The sequence below is a fragment of the Micromys minutus genome (genome assembly GCF_963924665.1).
Source record: "Micromys minutus genome assembly, chromosome: 11".
NCBI lineage: Eukaryota > Metazoa > Chordata > Mammalia > Rodentia > Muridae > Micromys > Micromys minutus.
In genome coordinates, this window is record NC_137980.1 from 31,835,471 (window position 1) to 31,852,501 (window position 17,031).

At 37.5% G+C, this 17,031-nt stretch overlaps 1 protein-coding gene across 3 annotated transcripts in view; it reads right to left on the reverse strand.

The window, feature by feature from the left end:
• CFAP299 (cilia and flagella associated protein 299) overlaps positions 1-17,031 on the reverse strand; it is a gene marked incomplete at both ends in the record, with an annotated part of 432,657 nt that overhangs the window by 277,645 nt on the left and 137,981 nt on the right. For 2 of the 3 annotated variants that reach the window (XM_080925067.1, XM_080925066.1), the window contains one exon: positions 6,091-6,181. In XM_080925067.1, coding sequence (XP_080781193.1) covers positions 6,091-6,181 — 91 coding nt within the window. Of the gene's footprint in view, positions 1-6,063; positions 6,182-17,031 lie in introns of all 3 variants that reach the window. The other variant, XM_080925065.1, reaches the window with a different exon arrangement.

A 17,031-nucleotide genomic window follows, 5' to 3' on the forward strand; every position in this document is an offset into this window, starting at 1 on the left:
GAGTTGTGTAGCCCAGTTCCAATGTACACATGTATGGGACAGCTTTCACGCTTAAGACTCAAAGGACACAGCAGAAGTGGGCAGAAAGATTGTAAAAGTCAAAGGATCAGAGACTTTGCTGTCAGATTGTTTGCTAGTAATGTCAGCAGCTATACTTGTGAAGTCTCAGCAATATGACCACCCAAACCTGAGCTGAACAAGGATGACAATAACGACCATGGCAAACTGCACAGGGCAAAAGCTATTAAGACTCAACCCTACACAAAGAACTACAGGCTACTGGGTAAAGCTGGGGGTGAGAGAAGCAATCCTCCCTATGAGAAAGCACACCAACGGCTTGTCCAATGTTAAACAATCAGCACCGAGAACATAAATGCAAGGGATATATGGACTCAATACTTATGTTTGGAAATATGCATGTATGTACAAACAAACATATATGCATTCAATGACAAAGAAAGAAGAGGCCATGAATCTGAAGGAGAGTGGGAATTGACATAGGGGCAAATTTGAAGGGAGGAAAGAGAAGAGAGAAAAACACTGTAATTAAACTATAGTCTTAAAAATACAAGCACACTTTTTATATGGTTATCATTCCTACTTAATTTTTGATCCTTGCCTAATTTTTTAAATGCCCATGTTCCCTATTTTTTTTTTAGTTTTACTCGATTAACACCTTTTCTAGATTTTGAAAGGAGGTGCTTAATTTATTCATTTGGTCATTTTTAATGGTTATTGTGAGTTGAATCTAACAGGGTCCCTCAGGTTCATGTAAGAGGGGACTTACTAGCTTTGGAGCTTAATTATATCCTGAGGGCTTGTGCCTAATCAGTGGCCTTTTAACTACGATGACCCAATAATCCAAAGTCTTTGGAGATGGTGGAAGTTATGGAGTAAGACCGAGTTGAAGAAAGTGGGTTGGTTGTTGGTTACTTGTAGGGTCTTGACATGCTGAACCTTGTAGGCTGTGTTTCTGTGTTCTTTCTAGTTCCTGGCCAGCCAAATGAGAGCATCTCTGCTCCACTATACGGTTCCTCTATGACTTTCTGCCTTTTTACAGGCTGAGGAACAATGAAGGAGCCAATAACCCAGGGACAGCATACTGAATCTCTGATCTTGGAAACAAATAAAGGTTTACACCATTTAAGTGTTGGGGTTTTTGTTTGTTTGTTTTGTTGTTGTTGTTTTTTATTTTCCACAATGATGGAAGATAACAATTGGCACATTCTTTTGTTGGTATTTAACTGAATAAAATTAGGGCAATAAAATTTTCATTTTAAGTGATGTATTAGTGAAATGAAATATTTTCACTATGAGTTGCTCTAAACATTTTTAAACGTTTCTTATGATTTTCTATGGAATATGAGCAGCTAGAGTATTTATTTCTCTTGAGTTTTAAAAGTTTCTATCATCATTGTTTCCTGTGTATAAAATTCTGATGTCCGTACCAGTTAACACCAGATTCATAAAGGACAGGTGCACTTGAGAAGTAAATAGCCCATGTGTTCATTCATTTATTTCTAATGAGGGTACGGGAAAGAAATGGGAATGAAATAAACCCATGCTGGCAGCTCTAGAGACCTGTGGCAAATGAATCATTGTTAGATCTCTGTCCTGGGGACAAGCACACTTGCACAGATTTGGCAAGTGCTAATAGCTAATCTTCTCTTCATGCCCCTTCCTCAAAGAACATTTGACTTCTGCAACCTCCCATATTGGGGACAGTTATTGGCTAACTGACAGGGTGGGAAGTCAGGCCAGCACAGTGATGCCATAGCTCCCTTCCTTTAAAGCAGACCAAACTCTACAACACAATTCAGTTTCCTATGTGATCAACTAAGACTGGGATCTGCTGAGGTCACATCTCTGCACACCTGCTTTATCTACATTATTGGGCTTTCTCAGGCCCTTACAGGTATCACAGTAGAACACTAGGTTTTGCTTCTAGAGACCCTAACCATCTAAGCACTACACACACACACACACACACACACACACACAAACACACTTTATACATTATGTTGTTTTAATATGTCAATGTCTCATCAGTGTAAAAATCTTTATATTTTAGGCAGAAAATCTCAGGCTGTATAAAGTCAAAATGCATGTGTTTAACCTGAAATAAGTGGGCAATCCAAAAATTAAACACAGATGCTACCTATGGCCATATAACCTCCAATATTTCATGTCCATATATCCTGTTTATCCAAAGACAAATGGATTAACAATATTCAGCTATATATTTCTAGTTAAAGGAAAGTTCATATGCATTTCCAAGTGCTGAAAAAAAACCTGTTCATAACAAAGGTAAAACTTTATGAATCATATAATTTCCACAGTGGACAAGTATGAAGTCTATTAGAAAAGATGCAAGCATATCTCTGATACCTTTGTTTCTGAAAGGAGACATGTTAGAGAAGCTGTAAGATAGAAAGGAGGGAAAAGATCATGTCAGCACAGTATAATTGGTCATATGCAATGCAACCTTATATTTCATAAAGATTTCAACACAGGAAATGGGTATATAAGAAGTTCTTAATTCATAGGTTTTCCTGGTCCAGGTTACAGTGGCTTCTTTCACTGGACATGAATGGAGAGTTATAAACAGTGTTTTAAGTCATCTTTGATAACACATATTTCAAAGCTCAAACAAGTCAGCCATGTGCTGTTTGCATGCTCACTATTTAGTGGGAAATAAGTTTCATTAGGTCCCACCAGGAGCACATGCAACATGTTATCACAGTCTCTTTAGACTCTGGTTAAATAGGAAATGTTTTTTTTTTCACTCTTGAAATCAGGAATTCATGAAAAAATATTTAGTTACTTGTCCACTTAGAAGAGTTACATAAACCTGTGATAACAGAAATGTCATAAGGAGAGCCTATATCTCAATCATACTTGTTTGTGACAAATATAAGAGAGATTTACACAGATAAAAATACTAATAAAAGGACAAAAGTATCCTATAGCATCACTTTATAAAATGTAATATTAATATTCAGGATGTATAGAATCCTACCAATGATTAATAATAGTTTGACACCCAATAAAATTTATAATCATCACAAAGAGCTCTTTCAGCTATCTTTTCTAAGCAGCTATTCAGATTTATATTCTAGCAAAAATATGTTCCAATATTGTTCATATATAGTTCCACCATAATTCTAACTTCAGTGGATACAAAAATAATTTGGATAGCATATTATTATTTATTAAATACTTAATGTATTATGCATTATGCCTATCTATTATTTCAAAACTCAATCAATATTAAATGGAGAATATTCATTTAAATGCCACATTAAAGAACAAGACAGCATGGCTTAGACAAACATAAGAATAACTGACAGGTTTTCTTTTCTGAGAAGCCTTTTTATGATGTCGTATTCGTCTTGATGGTAGTCACTCTCTGTCTCCAGACTCTATTTTAACTGCTGAGCTGTATCAACTGCTTTCCCACCTCTAAACACAGAACTACATTTCTTATTCCGTAAGCTACTCAGTCTCCGATGAATAGTCCAACTGGATCATGTGAAGACTCTTCCGCAAATCCCCCCATATTTCTCTAACGCCAAAGTCACAGCAAAGCGCCTGGGAGCTGGAGATATGGCACAGGGGTAGCATATGTGGGACTGTCGGTTTCATTTTCATCACCGAAATAAGCAGATGGGACATGGCTTACAGACTTGATCTCTTAGGATGCTAGTTTAATCTTTCTTTTGCCAACAATACTTGTGTGATTTCTTTATCCCACCTTTCTATTATCTACTTTCTGATAATTACAGTGATCTCTCAGGGGAGATCCCTTACTCATGACTCATCTTCTGCCCCCAGAGACACATAATTCTCCCCATACCATGCTGCCAATACTTCAAAAGCATGTCTGATTACATTCCCTATTTCTCTAACCTCTTTTAAGGATATCCACATTCTTTAGGCCACTTATTTTTTTTTTTACATTTTTAAATTAGATACTCTGTATTTACATTTGAGATGTTATTCCTTTACCCCACCCTGCTCCAAATCCCCCCTCCTCCTCCATTTGCCTTCACTCCCTCCTGATCTCCCTCTCCACCCTGTTGCCTTGGCATTCTCCTACATTGGGAAAACGTGCCCTCCCTGAATCAAAGGCCTCTTCTCACATTGATGCCAGACACTGCTATCTTCAGCTACATATAGGTCTCTTGAAGTGTGCACAAAGGTTGGTGTTTTACTCCATGGGAGTTTTGGAGGGTTTGGTTGGTTGATAATATTGTTATCTTCCTATGAGGTTGCAACCCCTTTCAGCTCCTTAGGTCCTTTCTTTAGCAACCTCATTGGGATCCCCGAGTTCATCCCAATGGTTAGCTGCTCAAGCATGCTCATCTGTATCTATCTGACTCTAGCATAGTCCCTGAGGGGCATCTCTGTCTAGTTCCTGCCAGTAAGTACTTTTTGGCATCAGCTATAGTGCTTGGATTTAGTGACTGCATATGTGGTGGATCCTCCGGTGAGGGTGCTTCTGGGTGATCTTTTCTTCAACCCGTGTTCCTCTATTTGACCTTGCATTTCCTCCCATGAGAGTTTTGTTCTCTTAACTAAGCAGGACTGGGGCATTCTCATTTTGGCCTTCCTTCTTTTTGAGCTTTATAATGTCTGTGGATTGTTTCTTTGATATTGGGTATTTCTGAAACTAGTATCTGCTTGTCACTGAGTAAATACCATGTGTGTTCTTTTGTGACTGGGTTACCTCACTCAGGATGATAATCTCTAGTTCCATCCATTTGCCTACGAATTTCATGGAGCCATTGTTTCTAATAGCTGAGTAGTACTCCATTGTGTAAATGTACCACACTCTCTGTATTGATTCCTCTGTTGAAGGACATCTGGATTCTTTTCAGCTTCTGGCTATTTTAAATAAGACTGCTATAAACATGGTGGAACATGTGTCCTTGTTATATGTTGGAGCAACTTTGGGTATATGCCCAGGAGTGGAATTTCAGGTAGTACTATGTCCAATTTTCAAAGGAACCACCAGACTGATTTCCAGAGTGGATGTACCATCTTATAACCCCACCAAGAGTGGAGGAGTGTTCCTCTTTCTCCATACCCTTGCCAGCATCTGAGTTACCTGAGCTTTTTATCTTGCCATTCTAACTGGTATGAGGTAGAATCTCAGGGTTGTTTTGAGCACCTTCCTCTACTCAATGGATAAACAGGCAAAAAAAGAAATTAGGGAATCAAAACCCTTCACAACAGTCACAAAGACTATAAAATACCTTGAAGTGACCCTAACCAAGCAAGTAAAGGATCTGTATGACAAGAACTTCAAGACTCTTAAGAAGAAAATTGAAGATATCAGAAGATGTAAAGAACTCCTATGCTCATGGATTGGCAGGGTTAACATTGTAAAAATGGCCATCTTGCCAAAAGCAATCTACAGATTCAATGCAATCCCCATCAAAATTCCAACTCAATTCTTCATAGAGTTGGAAGAAGCAATTTGCAAATTCATCTGGAATAACAAAAAACCTAGAATAGCAAAATCTATTCTCAAGACTAAAAATACTTCTTGGGGAGTCACCATCCCTGATCTCAAGCTATATTACAAAGCAATTGTGATAAAAAAAAAAAAAAAAAAAAAAAAAAAACCTGCATGGTATTGGTACAGATAGGCAGATAAATCAATGTTGTTGTTTTCCTCTTCAAAGTTTTAGAATTTTTAGAATCTTATCATTTTTTATCATTTTGCTACTATTATAAACAAAAAGTATCATAAAAAGGAAATCTATGCACAGTACTATAATCTATAAATGTAGTCACATTGTATAGCCAGAGGATATCACATTACATTTGTTTATTTTGTGGGGATGGGGTACACCTGTGCTGTGGCAGGCATGTGGAGATCAGAGGACAGATGCAGCTACTTAGCTCTTCCTTTCCACCTTGTGAGCACTAGGGAGCTAGGTTAACAGCAAGTGCCCTTACCTCATGAGCCATCTGTCCTTCCTGTACCTGAACTACAGCTCATGGAAGACATTACAGGATGCATCATCTATATTAACTGTGTGTTTGAAAATCCACTTGAATTAGGTGGTAAAGTGTACTCACGCTCAGTTTCCCAGCACGGTTATCCTCTTCCCTCATCGCCAGGGCTTTCAGGAAATTATCATGCAGCTCCTTGCCAGCACTTGTCAGTGTTCTACAAAAACAGAGCAACAGTCACACCGTGATGTCATGGCATTTCAGAATTTTTTTTTTAATGAAACATTCTAAAGTCAATAACTGTGCTTCTTTAGTCTAAATGACAATGTGGTTATTATGTGGAAGCCCAATGCATACAATGATCATACTCAGGCTTAAATCTGTACCCAGTCATAGAGCTTTGAAACCAGGCTTATAAATAACATAAAATTCATATTAAGCCTCAAGCCACACAAAATGTATTCCATTTCCACGTCCATCTTTTTTAATCTATGAAAAGTCAACATATTTATACTCTAAGCTTTCAATAAAAATATCTATAATTTAGGCATTATTTTTTGGTTAGTAGAATAAAATAAGTAGGAAAAAGCATTAATTTTCCCCCATGAGTAAAGATTCTCAACATAAGAAAGAAAACTAGTTTAAGATATCTTTATCTGATAAAAGAAAGTTTCAAAAATCCACAGAGAAAAAGATTTTAAGGAATATTAATAAGGAAAATGATTAAAGATAGTAGTTAAGCTAGATTCCATATGCTACTAAATTATTCAAAACCAGAACTAGGTTCTATTTTTTTCCAGTATTGCCAAAGATGTCAAACATTGTAGGCTTCTGCCTGGCCAATGTTCTTCGTTTCTCTTCATAACTTGAGTGTTAGGCCTTGTTGCTAAGCACAACACCACATTATCGTGGTACAGAAAACTAGAACTCTGACTGGTGCCTAAGTGAGCACTTTACCCATCCTGGTTAGTACACACTCCAGAAGGGGAATCATCAATCTCACCCATAAGAATGACGTGAGCTCAGATAATGACCAACCTGCAAGAGGTGCCCATGGTGTTACAGTGACATTATTATGGAAGTAAGCAGCAACTTTCTAATTTAACTTAAAACCTCCTCTGTGAGAGGGGCCCATCTTTGACACAGTTAAAGAGGTCAAAAACTTGAAATAAAGTAGGCCATGGGCCTCAGGGGTACCTGAAAAACATAGTGTAACAAAGAAATGTCACTTTAAACAACAGTAAATGGGAGCCAGGATCTGTACTCCAGTCCCCAGGCCAAAGCCCTTCCTGCAGCCATACAGGCCTAATATCATCCAGGGCAACTATATGACATTCCCATGGCCCAATACCATGCCTGCTTTGTCTCCTGGCAAGCATAGCAGCCATAAGGTTGGCCCTGTGCTCTATGGGCTCCAACTTCCTATAAATGCCTCTATCTGAAATCTCAGAAGACTACAGCTATCAGGGATCATGAGTTCTGCCTGCATTCCTGGAGGCCTGCTGCAGCCCAGGACAACCAGAGGCATGAGCTATCAGAGACCAACAGCCTAGCCTGCATCCCTAGAAGCCTGCTGCCAACTGAGACAAACAGTACTACCTGCAATCCAAGAAGAATTCTGCAATCAGAAACTATCAGCCCAGAGGCCTGTTGCCCAGAGGCCAGTAAGGGCTACCTGGCCTGTGGACACTAGGGACAACCACATTTCTGAACACAATCAACAAAAGCCAAGACAATAGCTGGGTATCACCAGAACTTAACTATCCTATTATTGCAAGCCCTAACACAAATGACTCACAAGAAAATGATTTCATATTTAATATCATGAAGATGATAGAGGCTATTAAAGAAGAAATTAATAAATTTAAAGAAATGTAGGAAAATACAACCAAACAGGTAAGATCTTTAAAGCAATAACAGAACAATAATTTTTTTTAAAAAAAAAATACAGGAAAACATATATGGGTGAAGGAAATGAATCAAGCTATTCATGACCTGAGAAAAAGAAAATAGATGCAATAAAAATTGATATATCAGTCAAAGAAAGTTCATATCTAAAGTCTCTAATACAAAACAGCCAGAAAAATTGAGATACTATGAAAAGACCAAATCTAAGAATAATAAGTATGCAAGAAGATTTCCAGATGAAACACTCAAAATATATCTTCAACAAAATCATAGAAGAAAAGTTCCTTGACCTAAAGAAAGAGATAGCTATAAACTTATAAGAAGCTTACAGAACACCAAATAGATTGGGCTAGAAAAGAAAATGCTCCACCACATGATAATCAAAACATTAAATGTACAAAACAAAGAAAGAATATTAAAAGCTGCAAGAGGAAAAGGACAAGAAACATATAAAGGCAGACTTATCAGAATTACACTCAGTTACTAAACAGAGAATCTAAAAGCTCAAAGGGTATGGGCAGATGTTTTGAAGATCCTAAGAGGCGATGTCAGTCAAGACTACTATAATCAGCAAATTCTCAAACTCCACAGATGAAAAAACCAAAACCAAATCAAATGTAAGCAATGTTTTTCACTGATCCAGTCCTAATGAGGACACAAAAAAGAAAAATTCCAACACAAAGAGAGTAACTATATCCAAGAAAACACAAGAAATGAGCAATTGCACACCAGCAAAACCAAAAGAAAAGAATTATAAACACATAGGCACATACACACACACAGTACCATCACTGATATCAAAATAATAGGAGCTAATAATCATTGGTAATTAATATCTCTAAACATTAATAAACTCAATTCCCCAATAAAAAACATGGGCTAACAGAGTGGATTCATCATTCTGCTGCATACAGGAAACATGTGTCAGCAACAAAGATAGACATCTCATTGTGAAAGGCTAGAAATTATTTACAAGCCAATGGACCCAAGAAGCAAGCTTGGGTAGCCATTCTCATAGCCAATAAAATATACATTCTACCAAAATTAGTCAAAAGAGAATGGGAAAGGACACTATATACTAATCAAAGGAAAACATCCACCAAGATGACATCTCAATTCTGAAATCTATAGTTCCAAAACAAGGACACCCACATGCGTAAAAGAAACACAGCTAAAGCTTAAATCACACACCAAAGCCTACACATTAATAGTGGTAGACTTCAACACCACACTCACACTAATCAACAGTTCACCTGGACTAAAACTAAACAGAGAAATAGTGAAATTAACCAATGTTATGAATCAAAATGACTCAACAGACATGCACAGAACTTTTCATTCAAACGCAAAAGAATATACAGTTTCTCAACAACGTGGATCCTTCTCTAAAACTTACAATCACAAAGCAAGCCTCAGCAGATATAAAACACAATGAAATAATGCCTTGTATCCTATCAGACCAATATGGATTAAAGCTGGACTTCAACAACAACAAAAAAAGAACAGAAATTCCACATCCACATGGAAGCTGAACAATGCTCTACTCAATGACAACTTGGTCAGAGAAGAAAGTAAAGACTTTCTAGAATTGAATTAAAATGAAGGCACAACATACCCAAACTTATGGGGCACAATGAAAGCAGTGCTAAAGGGGAAGTTCCCAACACTAAGTCCTTCCATAAAGAAATTAGAGAGTCCCCATATGAGCGATTTAAAAGTACTCCTGAAAGCTATAGGAAAAAAAAAAAAGCAAACATAACCAAGAGAAGTAGATAGCAGGAAAGAATCAAAATCGGGGCTGCAATCAATCCATTAGAAACAAGGACTACAATACAAAGAATCAATGAAACCAAGAGTTAGTTCTTTGAGAAAATCAACAAGATAGACAAGTTTAGCCAAACTAACTAAAAGACAGAGAGGCAGTATTCAAATAAATAAAATCAGAAATGCAAAGAGAGACATAACACAAATGGAGGAAATTCAAAGATTCATTAGGTTCTATTTCAAAAGCCTGTACTCCACAAAGTTGGAAAATTGAAATAAAATGGATGATTTTCTGGACACATACCACTTACTGAATTTAAATCAAGATCAAGTAAACTATTTTAAAAGCTCCATAACCCCTAAGGAAATAGCATCAGTAATTCAAAGTCTCTCAACAAAAAAAAAAAAAAAAAGCTCAGTGCCAGATGGTTTTAGTGCAGAATTCTACCACACTTTCACAAAAGAACTAATACCAACACTCCTTAAGCCATTCCACAAAATAGAAACAGAAGGAACAGTGCCAAACATATTCTATGAAGCCACAGTCATCCTTATACATAAACCATACAAAGACTCAACAAAGAAAGAAAATTACTGACAAATTTCTCTTATGAACACTGATGCAAAAATAGTCAATAAAACACTTGCAAACCAAATCCAAGAACACCTCAAAGACATCATCCATCATGATTAAGTAGGCTTCATCCCAGGCCCATGGATGGCCCAGCATACAAATATATATCTACATAACCCACTGTATAAACAAATTAAAAGGAAAAAAATCTGCATGGTCATCTAATTAGATGCTGTAAAGGCCTTAGACAAAATCCAACACCCCTTCCAGCTAAAAGTCTTAGAAACATCAGGGATACATGGCACATAGTTAAACATAATAAAATTTGCAGATGATATGATAATGTATGTAAGTCATCCAAAGAATTCTACCAGAGAACTACAACAGCTGATAAACAATTCAGCAAAATGACTGGATAGAAATTTAACTAAAAAAAAAACCAAACAAACAACCAAACAAACAAACTAGCCCTCTTTTCTACAAAACATAAATGGGACTAGAGATCAGGAAATAATACTCTTTACAATAGCCACAGTAATATAAAATATCTTGGTGTACCTCTAACCAAGCTGGTGAGAGGCCTGTATGACAAGAACTTCAAGTATCTGAAAAAAGAATGTTAAGAAGATAACAGAAGATGGGAAGATCTTCCATACTCATGATTGCCAAGACTAATGTATTGAAAATGACCATCTTACCAAAAGCAATTTACAAATTGAGTGCAATTCCCATGAAAATTGTAACACAATTCTTTATAAAACTTGAAAGAATAATGCACAACTTCATATGGGAAAAAAAACACAGATTATTAAAACAATCCCATACAAAGAACTTCTGCAGACATCACCATCCTGATTTCATGCTGTACTACAAAGCAATAGTCACAGGAACTGGATGATATTGGTACAGAAACAGACAGGTTCGTTCGTCAATGGAATCACACTGAAGATTCAGAAATAAACCTCACACCTATGGACTCTTGATTTTTGAGAAAGCAGTTAAATTCTATTGACTTAAAATTTAAAAATCAAAGCTTCAATCTTTAATAAAAAAGGGTTCTAAGTTTTGATACATGAAGATGAAAGTGATGTAACTCATTATTATCTGTAACAATGCCTATTAAATAATAAGTTTAAACAAAAGAAATAACTGGATGTCTGCATGTAGAAGAATTCAAATAGATCCATATCTATCAGCATATGGATCAAAGACCATAACATAAAAGTGGATAAACTAAATCTAATAGAAGAAAAAGTGGAGAATAACCTTGAACTGACTGGTAAAAGAGACAACTTCCTGAACAGAGCATAAATAGCACAGGCACTATGATCAACAATTCATAAATGGGGCATCATGGAATGGAAAAGCTTCTATAAGGCTGAGAACACTCTCAATGAGAAAAATTGGCAGCCTAAAGATTGGGAAAGCATCTTCACTAACCCTACAAATCAGGGCCAATCTCCAAATTATACAAAGAACTCAAAAGTTACACACTAACAAATAAAATTTAATTAAAAATGGTATATAGAGCTAAACAGTGAATTCTCAACAGAGGAAGGAATCTTGAAATGTTTGATATCTTTAGTCTTCAGAAAAATGCAAATCAAAACAACACTGAGATTCATCTTAAACCTATCTGAATGGCTCAAATAAAAAAAATTCAAGGGGCATCACATGCTGGCAAAGATATGGAGCAAGGGGAACACTGCTCCATTACTGGCAGGAGTGCAAACTTCTACAACCACTCTGGAAATCAATCTAGCCGTTTCCCAGAAATGCAGAAATAGTTCTACCTCAAGACCCAGAGGTCTTAGTAATAGCCAGTGTCTGGAAGCAACCCAGATGTCCCTCAACCAAAGAATGGATACAGAAAATGTAGTTCTTTTATACATGGAACACTTCTCAACTGTTAAGAACAATGGCATCATGAGTTTTTCAGGGAAATAGATGGAACTAAAATCATCCTGAATGAGTCAACCCAGACTCAAAATGACATGGATAATATGTCTTACTTATAAGTGGATATCAGCCATAAAGTACAGAATATTCAAACTACAATTTATAGACCCACAGAAGCAAGAGGAACCAAGGGAAGGTGCCTGAATATCACTCTGAGGGGGAAATAAAATAGCCATAGGAGGTAGAGAAAGAGAGGGAACTGGGTGGGAACAAAGATGAGGAAGAGAATGGGGCAGTGTGGTGGATCAGATATGGGAAGAACAGGGAAGAGAGGGTTAGCAAAGTGAATGAAAATTGGCATCTGGGGAGGGGCATCTCTAAGATGTGCCATAGACCTGGGATGAGGGAGGCTCCAGGGAGTCTATTAGGGTGACTCTGTCTGAGACTCATAGCACTAAAATTATGGAGTTTGAAATGGCTAACTCCTGAAGCCAGGCAGGATCCCTAGTGAAGGGATAAGGACATCAACCCACCCACAAAACTTTTGATGCAAATTTGTCCCACTTACAAGAAGTGTGGGGACAAAGATGGAGCAAGGACTGAGGAAGTGGCTATCCAATGACTGAGTGACAACTTCAGATGCATCCCATGGGCAAGACCCAATCCCTGATACTACTAATGATATTCTATTATGCTTGCATTCAGGAGCCTAGTGTAACTGTTTTTGAGAGACTCCACCCAGCAGCTGACTGAAATAGATGCAGAAACCCACAGCCAAACATTGGATAGAACTTGGGAAGTCCCGTGGAAGATCTGGGAAAGGACTGACAGACCCAGAGAAATTAGAATACCACAGAGTCAACTAACCTGAATCCTTGGAAACTCCCAAAGACTGAACCACCAACAAAAGAGCGTATATGGGTTGGACTTATCCCTTAAACCTACACATATGCAGTTTGATCTTCATACAGGTCCCCTAACAACTGGAGCAGAGGCTGTTGCCAACTCTGTTTCCTGCCTGTGGACCCTGTTCCCTAACTGGTCTGACTTGTTGACCTCAGTGGTAGAGGATCTGCAGAGTCCTGCAGTAACTTGATGTGGGTTGGTAACCAAGGGAGGCCTCCCCTTCCTTCAAAGGAGAAGGGAAAGGGGAATGGAGTGTGGTCTGTGATAGGGGGATTGGCAGTTGAGGTGGGGGCTGCAATCAGAATTTAAATAAATAAATAAATAAATAAATAAATAAATAAATAAATAAATAAATAAATAAATAAATAAGGAAAATATGCTAAACGAGATATTACTAAACACACATTTGAGCCCATCATTCAACTCTCATCAGAAATACCATAGATGGAAGATGCACTATTAGAAAACAGGTAGAAAGTAAGAAGCTGAAGTGATCAGCCCCAAACTGGATTCCAAATCACACCCCTACACTCAAAGCCCAGTGATCTAAAGAAAACAGGGCAAGAAGAGAGTAAAATCCAGAGGAGGTGAATGACTTCAATGAAGCAGTAGACTTTTCCAGGCACAATGGGCAGATGCATATGCTAACTCAAAAGGACCATAACAGCACACACAATATCTCGTCATAAAGGAGGAAGTGGCACAAAGCCCACCTCTGGACAAGAAGCTATACGTTGGATGGGTAGTAATATGAGGGAGAACGCAAGTTTGGGAAGGGGAAATATATGGTCAAAGTATATTGTATAAAAAGTATCAAATAATAAAATATTAAAATGAAAGATAAAAAGACTATTGAAGGCTAGATATAGTTGAACTGTTAAGAGGACATTTGCTGCTTTTCCAGAGGACCAAGATTCTATTCTCAGCACCTAGACAGTGGCTCACAGCCATCTGTAAATCAAGTTCTTGAGTAGTTGGATGCCTTCTGGTCTCCATAGGCACTAGGCACTCAAAGGGAACACAGACATCCATGCAGCCAAAATGCCCAAATATGCGAAATAAATTTTTAAAGTTCTAGCAGCACTGAAGCAAATAATGAAAAGGTGAATGTTTTATAAAAGAATAACCCTGTTTCACACGGCAATTTTCTGCTTAATCAACAGAAGGGTAATCAGAAAGGACAGATTCAGAGATCAAATAGATAATGATGTGACCATGATCCTGATGACAAGCAGGTAAAGGCATCCTCAGCCAAGCCTGATGGCCTGAGCTCAATCTCCAGGACTCACAGACTAGAAGGGAAAAGATCTGTCTTCTGACCTATATTGTTTGATGGTAACACACACACACACACACACACACACACACACACACACAGAATAACCAAGAAAACAAAAATGAATAGGGGTAAAAAGATTGCAAGAGCCCGAGGATCAAAAAGTTTGCTGTGAGCCTGTGTCGCAAAGTGCTATGAGAAGCTACACCCACATAGTCTCACCAACGAGACTGTCCAACCATGATTTGAACAAAGACAAATATACCAGAAAAAAAAATGACAACACACTGGGAATTGTCTGAGAAGTTATTTTTGCAAGTTCATCAGTCAGAACTCACCAGATTATATTACTAACACAAAGCAGCCAACCTCAATAAGCCCAATTATAAGAAATTGTTTCTAAATTGTTTCTAAGAACACTGTAACTACCTCCACTTTGTCTTTGAATTTGTAATAACCGTACTCTTCTAATAAATTGAAGATTTAATTTAACTCATAAATATCCGGCACTATTATCCATAAATAAAATATGTCATCAGTAGAATGGTTATCCGGTTAGGATAGTCCATACTGAATTTAATAGTGGTTGGGCTAATAAATCCCACCAGTGATGTCTGTGGGTCTCATTTTCCTCCCATGCTCCTGAGCATTTACTTGTTGCTATTTGCCTTCCTTATGAGTTTTTCTGAAAAGGGTGAGATTGAACCTCAGGGTGGGTTTAATTTTCACATCGAGATGGCTCAGGACGTTGGAAAGCTTCTCTATGCTTATTTTCCATTTACACATCAACTTTTTAAAAACTGTCTACTTATTTGATCAAAATAGTAGAGGAAAGGGGAAGAAGGTGGAATTGAAGGACAGTCTAGGAAGTAAATGTAGTCATGATACACAATGTACTGGAAAAATACCATTCTTTATGGAAACCTAGCACTGTGCAGAATAAATATATACCAATAGAAAATTTAAATTAAAAAGGGAATGTGTTCTATTCCTACCCAAAGACATTCCAGAATTACATGGATTCCACATGGTAAATCTAATCTTTCCTTTTGTGACTTCTTTGTCACATCTTATTTTATTGTAAACCCTCAGAATTTTACATGTTATTTAAAAGTCCAGTTTTGTCACCAATCTCAGTTCTACTACACAAAATATAACAGTCATTACCAGTTTCATGTGCAGTGATTAAGATTACTTTTTATAAAATATATGTGAAATAGATATAATATGGGATATATTTATACAATATATTTATGCTTATATAATGTATTTACATTCATGATACCTTAGGGTAAGTATGATTGACTGATTACACATTTTGCAAATGTGGTGGTTTGGATAGGAATGGCCCCAGCAGACTTAAGTGGTTCAGTGTTTGGCCATTAGGTGAGGCACAATTAGGAGGTTCAGCCTTGTTTGAGTAGGTGTGGCCCCATGGGAGAAGTGTGTCACTGTGGAGGAGAACTTGGAGGTTTCATATGCTCATGCTAAATGTAGTGTGGTCTCCTTCTGCTGCCCGTGGTTCAAGATGTAGAACACTCAGATTCTTCTCCAGCACCATGTCTGCCTGGACACTGCCATGCTTCTGTCCTGCCATGATGATAATGGACTGAACCTCTGAACTGTAAGCCAGCACCCATGACATATTTTTGCTTTACAAGCAGTATGTGGTCATGGTGTCTCTTCAGAGAAATAAAGCCCTAAGACAGCAACTATTTTGTCATTGTTATTTTTCCTTGGACCAGATATTTATGTGAATGAAAACAAATGGCCTGAATTGTGTATGTCCAGGTATATGAGACACAAAACAGCAAAAGAACAGATATACAGGTACTATTCACAGACATGTTGAAATAAATAGAAACTACTAAAGGAAAACACAAAAGAGAGGACTGTGCCTCCAGGTACCATGCCATTAATACACCCTAGATTGGTCCCATCTGGACTAAAAAGAACTCACAGCTTAATTATCTGCTGTCAATTTTGCTTGGCTGTTTTTATTAATTCTTCAATGGTTTCATAAAATGTATTTTGATTATATTTACCCCCAGCCCTCCCAGCTCTGTCTCACCTTCCTACTCATCACCCAACATCTGATCTTTCTTTAAAAGTTCTACATTTATCCCAGAGATCTACCAAATTGATGTAGCAATCCCCATTGCTTTTGGTTGCTTCCCAGAATTGGTGGTAAAACCCAACTGTCAAAGCCATTATATCCACTGGTCACTGAGCATGGATAAATCAAACCAGTAATGATCAAGAAGCTTCCTCCCTGGTGCCTAGCTTTCACAGCACTAGAAATTGTGGGGCAGGCTGCTGAGGGGACAATGTCTTCAACTGCCTTGCTCAGCTATAATCTCTATGAACTACAAAACAGCCAGTGTGACAAGGTATGGTCACTGGTGGAAAATGGCTGTGAAGGTTACCTGTTAATCCACTACCTGAAATGTCTTACCTGTTTGGAAGAAAAAGTATTTGGTGATTGGCTGGGAGACCAAACTGAACTTTAAACTCACATTTAATATTAATATTTTAAAGATTTCCTAGGAAAGTATTACATAAATTTTAACTTGTTTTCCATGGCCCACAGTCAACCATCTTAAGAGGATGTAGGAGATAATGGAAAAGAAACTGAACGCTTACATGGGCTAGCAATCTCTAATTTCTGTTCCTCATCTAATTAATTCAAGTCGCCACATGTTTCTAACCTGGGTTCATGCTTGGCTAAGTAATGCCTAAG